General features: G+C 43.4%; 1 protein-coding gene across 1 annotated transcript in view; it reads left to right on the top strand.

Annotated features, from left to right (window-relative positions):
• Positions 1-283: 283 nt before the first annotated feature.
• Positions 284-6,000, top strand: part of LOC120046817 (putative sodium-coupled neutral amino acid transporter 10) — a 69,778-nt gene continuing 64,061 nt past the window's right edge. The window contains exons 1-3 of the mRNA XM_038992352.1: positions 284-367; positions 676-979; positions 1,314-1,477. Coding sequence (XP_038848280.1) covers positions 884-979; positions 1,314-1,477 — 260 coding nt within the window. The 5' untranslated portion in view covers positions 284-367; positions 676-883. The remainder of the gene's footprint in view (positions 368-675; positions 980-1,313; positions 1,478-6,000) is intronic.

The following is a 6,000-nucleotide window of genomic DNA, read 5'->3' as shown; positions in this document are numbered from 1 at the left end:
AAACAGAAAGTAATTATGAAAAATGGCTACACCATGATCAAGTGACAAATTAGTAATTTCTCAAATGTTATACACTAACTGAAAAATGCCAGACAGTCATTGGTAACATGAACCTGGAGGTTTTTTTTCCAGGTTGTCACGGCTGCTTAAACGCAATTAATGTATTGTATCTTGGGACACTACCCTTTTGAAATGCAGGAACACGCCTGGCCGCTAGAGGGCATCTAAGCCTTCCAAATGCATCACGAGCCAGAGTTGTTATACTTTGATTGTTGTCTTGTCACGAGTTGTCGAGCGAGATTCATACTTCCTGGTTAGTCATTCAGGAAAAGTGATTTTCGAAGCTTTTGTAGTCGCCTGTTTCATGGTAAATATATAAAATGTTATGTGAATGATATAAATTTATAACGCTATTTTTCCAACACAGTGGACCAAAGTAGAAGAATCACCGATGATAACATAGCTAATACGGTAGCTACGTACGGTTGACCAGTTTTTGTAACAACAGTTCGATTTCCTTTCAGTTGTCAAACTTTCCTTTTAAACGCACATGCACCATGGAGATGAACGTACTTTATTTAATCGAAATGTCTCATACATGTATTTTAGCTGAATGATCTAGTTTGCCTGATCTGATCGGTAGATGCAGTGATGTTTTGTTGTTGTTTCTCCAAGTTCGCTAGCCTACAAGCGCCACATCACAAACTCTTGAGGGATACGTTTTGGAAAAAGCAAAGCAGTCACCGGATTCAACTACTGTCATCATCGCAACTTGGACCAAATAACGGCCGCCACTGCTAGCGATTTCCCGTTGTCATTTCTCAACGTAGCTAGCTAGTTCGGTGAACGGTTTTGGGTGGTGAAAAACATCGAACCGTGCAAAATGACGGTGGCGGCTTCAAACTGGGGTTTGATCATGAACGTGGTCAACAGCATCGTTGGAGTGAGCGTGCTGACCATGCCTTTCTGTTTCAAACAGGTACCGCTATCTCACACCGGCCAAACGATTATTCCTATAGCAGATTTAGTTCATTATACGGTGTGTATAACTTATTTGTGAACTCACGATAACCTACTGGTGTGACATATGACAGTGAATAAGGCACCATATGTTCCGTGTTTACCTTTCCACGCTCTCTAACAGGTGTAATATACAGGCTGTGGATACATTTTTTAAATCTGATGTTAACACCTTTGTATTGAATTGCCCTTTTAGTCTCTCGTCATGCACCTGTCAATATGAAATGTGTATGACAGAGTTGCCTTACTTGCTGAGAGTTTTGACATCTCCCTCTCTCTGCTTCTCTCTCTAGTGTGGGATAGTGCTAGGGACTCTGTTGCTGTTCTTCTGTTCGTGGATGACCCACCAGTCATGTATGTTTCTGGTCTACACGGCCAGCAGCACCAAACGCAGGACCTATGCTGGCCTAGCTTTCCATGCCTATGGCAAACCAGGCAAAACACTGGTGGAGACCAGGTATGTATCCTTTCCTTTGAGAGCCAATGCTTTTGCAATTAGGGCTGTCCCTAACTAAAAACAGACAGCCAAGAGTCGTCTGTTCTTTACATTTTTAAATGTGTATTTTCCATATATTGACACATCCAATGGGTTTTAATCAAATCAACTAAATTCACTGAGCTTGTCTGATGTATTAAGCACCTGGTTTGATTAAATAATTAAGACACAAATGACTATAGGGAATCCGACCAGCAATTGATTTGATTGTGCCGGGCTCAGACTTGCTGTGCTGTGTATAATTTAAAAAAAGACAGCGAGTGACTGACTAGCACCCGTTGACTCTCCTCTCTGCTGCAGCGGCCACCACATAACATCAACAGTGTTTATCGCGCTGTCCGTGTTGCTGAAGCTGCAACATAATTACGGCCATTTCTGACTGAAAAGACCTGTTACTGAAATCCCTTATTTGTTTAGGAAAAACACTCCCTTGTTCCTCAACCCTTGCTGTCTTTACTTGACACATGTATGCATCGCATGCATATGACCAAATACCTATTTGCATGGGACTAATATTACTAGAGCTCATTGGTTATGTAATTATTACTCCAGAATGTCCGTTATTCCAGAGGACGAGTCAGACTGGATTAATTTTTTTTCAAACTGCCCCATGTAATTTAAAATCTTTTCCCAATAAATTGACAGTTCTGACAGAAGCCTGGAGGTTTTTATTCTAGGCGTGAAGATACAGTATTTCAACATGTCCAGGTGATGGGGCTACACTGATAACTCCAGCTTGGTTCCCAAGTTTCTAAACCAAAACATTTTTCCTATAGTGTCGCCATAATATTTGAATTGTTATAGGATTAGAATACCCGATTTGACACACTGAACTGCAAGGGTTGCATTTAACAGCAAGGGTTGCATTTAACAGCAAGGGTTGCATTTAACAGCAAGGGTTGCATTTAACAGCAAGGGTTGCATTTAATAGGCTCAATATTCTTTACCGATGCATTTGGTAATATTCAATTAATACGCACAAAACATAGAAACTAAAGCATTCACTGTGAAGTTGATAGGCTACATGAAGGCCATTCATATATAGCTTATGCGCGGCACTTAGTTCCATTTTATCAAATCAGTTACTGTTTTCTTGCGCAAACCGCGAGCAACACCTGCCAATCTCAGACATTTCTCTCAAAACACAGGGACTAGTATTATCAGAGGACCTTGGAGTTCCCCCAAAAACAGTAGGCTATTCTGGTTGGAATTGTTACTCTCCTGTCATGTAAAAATGACTGACATGGCAGATTCGGATTGGACAAAAGTTACAGATGTGGTGTTTTGTGGGCGTTCACATAATTACGTTTTTATTTTATTTCAGCTTTATATAACCAGGTAGGCTAGTGTATCCGATGTGAAATGGCTAGCTAGGTAGCGGTGGTGCGCGCTAGCAGCCTTTCAGTCGGTGACGTCACTTGCTCTGAAACCTTGAAGTAGTGGTTCCCCTTGCTCTGCAAGGGCCGCGGCTTTTGTGGAGCGATGGGTAACGATGCTTCGTGGGTGACTGTTGTTGATGTGTGCAGAGGGTCCCTGGTTCGCGCCCGTGCCGGGGCGAGGGGACGGACTAAAGTTACACTAGTTGAGAACAAGTTCTCATTTACAATTGTGACCTGGCCAAGATAAAGCAAAGCAGTTCGACATATACAACAACACAGAGTTACATGTGGAATAAACAAACATACAATCAATAATACAGTAGAAAAGGTCTATATACAGTGTGTGCAAATGCGGTAAGATGAGGGAGGTAAGGCAATAAATAGGCCATGGAGGCAAAGTAATTACAAAATAGCAATTAAACACTGGAAAAGTAATTACAATATAGCAATTAAACACTGGAGTGATGAATGTGCAAGTAGAGATACTGGGGTGCAAAGGAGCTAGATAAATATATACAGTATGGGGATGAAGTAGTTGGATGGGCTATTTACAGATGGGCTATGTACAGGTGCAGTGATCTGTGAGCTGCTCTGACAGCTGGTGCTTAAAGTTAGTGAGGGAGATATGAGTCTCCAGCTTCAGAGATTTTTGCAGTTCGTTCCAGTCATTGGCAGCAGAGAACTGGAAGGAAAGGCGGCCGAAAGAGGAATTGGCTTTGTGGGCGACCTGTGCAATATACCTGCTGGAGCGCGTGCTACGGGTGGGTGCTGATATGGTGACCAGTGAGCTGAGATAAGGAGGGCCTTTACCTATCAATGAGTTATAGATGACCTGTAGCCAGTGGGTTTGGCGACGAGTATGAAGCGAGGGCCAGCCAAAGAGAGCGTACAGGTCGCAGTGGTGGGTAGTATATGGGGCTTTGGTGACAAAACGGATGGCACTGTGATAGACTGTATCCAGTTTGTTGAGTAGAGTGTTGGAGGCTATTTTGTAAATGACATTGCCGAAATCGAGGATCGGTAAGATGGTCAGTTTTACGAGGGTATGTTTGGCAGCATGAGTGAAGGAGGCTTTGTTGCGAAATAGGAAGCCGATTCTAGATTTAATTTTGGATTGGAGATGCTTAATGTGAGTCTGGAAGAAGAGTTTACAGTCTAACCAGACACCTAGGTATTTGTAGTTGTCCACATATTCTAAGTCAGAACCGTCCAGAGTAGTGATGCTAGTCGGGCGGGTGGGTGCGGGCAGCGATCGGTTGAAGTGCATACATTTAGTTTGATTAGCATTTAAGAGCAGTTGGAGGCCACGGATGGAGTGTTGTATGGCGTTGAAGCTCGTTTGGAGGTTTGTTAAAAGTGTCCAAAGAAGGGCCAGATGTATACAGAATGGTGTTGTCTGCGTAGAGGTGGATCAAAGAGTCACCCGCAGCAAGAGCGACATCATTGATATATACAGAGTAAAGAGTCGGCCCGAGAATTGAACCCTGTGGCACCCCCATAGAGACTGCCAAAGGATCGGACAACAGATCCTCCGATTTGACACACTGAACTTTATCAGAGAAGTAGTTGGTGAACCAGGCGAGGCAGTCATTGGAGAAACCAAGACTGTTGAGTCTGCTGATAAGAATGTGGTGATTGACAGAGTCGAAAGCCTTGGCCAGGTCGATGAAGACGGCTGCACAGTATTGTCTCTTATCGATGGCGGTCATTATATCGTTTAGGACCTTGAGCGTGGCTGAGGTGCACCCATGACCAGCTCGGAAACCAGATTGCATAGCGGAGAAGGTACGGTGGGTTTCGAAATGGTCGGTAATCTGTTTGTTAACTTGGCGTTTGAAGACCTTAGAAAAGCAGGGTAGGATAGATATAGGTCTGTAGCAGTTTGGGTCTAGAGTGTCTCCCCCTTTGAAGAGGGGGATGACCGCGGCAGCTTTCCAATCTTTGGGAATCTCAGACGATACGAAAGAGGTTGAACAGACTAGTAATAGGGGTTGTAACTATTTCGGCAGATAACTTTAGAAAGAGAGGGTTCAGATTGTCTAGCGCTGCTGATTTGTAGGGGTACAGATTTTGCAGCTCTTTCAGAACATCAGCTATCTGGATTTGGGTGAAGGAGAAATGGGGGAGGCTGTGGGGGGTGCAGGGCTGTTGACCGGGGTAGTGGTAGCCAGGTGGAAATCATGGCCAGCCGTAGAAAAATGCTTATTAAAATTCTCAATTATCGTGGATTTATCGGTGGTGACAGTGTTTCCTAGCCTCAGTGCAGTGTGCAGCTGGGAGGAGGTGCTCTTATTCTCCATGGACTTTAGTGTCCCATAACTTTTTTGAGTTTGTGCTACAGGATGCAAATTTCTGTTTGAAAAAGCTAGCCTTAGCTTTCCTAATTGACTGTGTATATTGGTTCCTAACTTCCCTGAAAAGTTGCATATCACGGGGGCTATTCGATGCTAATGCAGTACGCCACAGGATGTTTTTGTGCTGGTCAAGGGCAGTCGGGTCTGGAGTGAACCAAGGGCTATATCTGTTCCTGGTTCTAAATTTACCCGACATTACCCAACCTCCCTCATTAAAACGAATCCAGTCCGAATAGGGCACAATAGGGCCTGACCTATAGCCAGGGCCGCTCTTTACCGTTCTGCCGCCATAGGCGATACCAAAAAAATGACATCCCCCGTAAAACTAGAATAGTTTTAAGAAATGTATTTTCCAGACGTTGAAGTTAGGTTCAATTTAGGTTCTGAATGAAAGTTGAAAATACCTATTTTACAAACGTTGAAAATAAATGTTTCCGGATGTTGAAATCAGGCTCATTTTTGGTTCTGAATGAAAGTTGAAAAAATGTAATTTTTAGACTATGTTTGGACCAAATCAAGGCTGGTCCAGATCGGACAATATCTGAACCAAACATGAATGTCTATAATTGGTCCAGATTTGGTCTGGACCGGACCAAAAACCAATGTCCGTGAATGTGGAAATCAAGGCTGGTCTGGAACTGCACCAAAAAAAGCCGTCCAAAAGGCACCAGTTCGTGTTTACTGAGGTGTAGCCTACAGTGTTGCCTGAAATGTCATTTTATGAATGCCCATCTATGTGGTAAGCCTATCG

The sequence above is a fragment of the Salvelinus namaycush genome, chromosome 4 (assembly GCF_016432855.1).
Source record: "Salvelinus namaycush isolate Seneca chromosome 4, SaNama_1.0, whole genome shotgun sequence".
Taxonomy (NCBI): Eukaryota; Metazoa; Chordata; class Actinopteri; order Salmoniformes; family Salmonidae; genus Salvelinus; species Salvelinus namaycush.
This window is presented reverse-complemented; position numbering and strand designations above follow the sequence as displayed.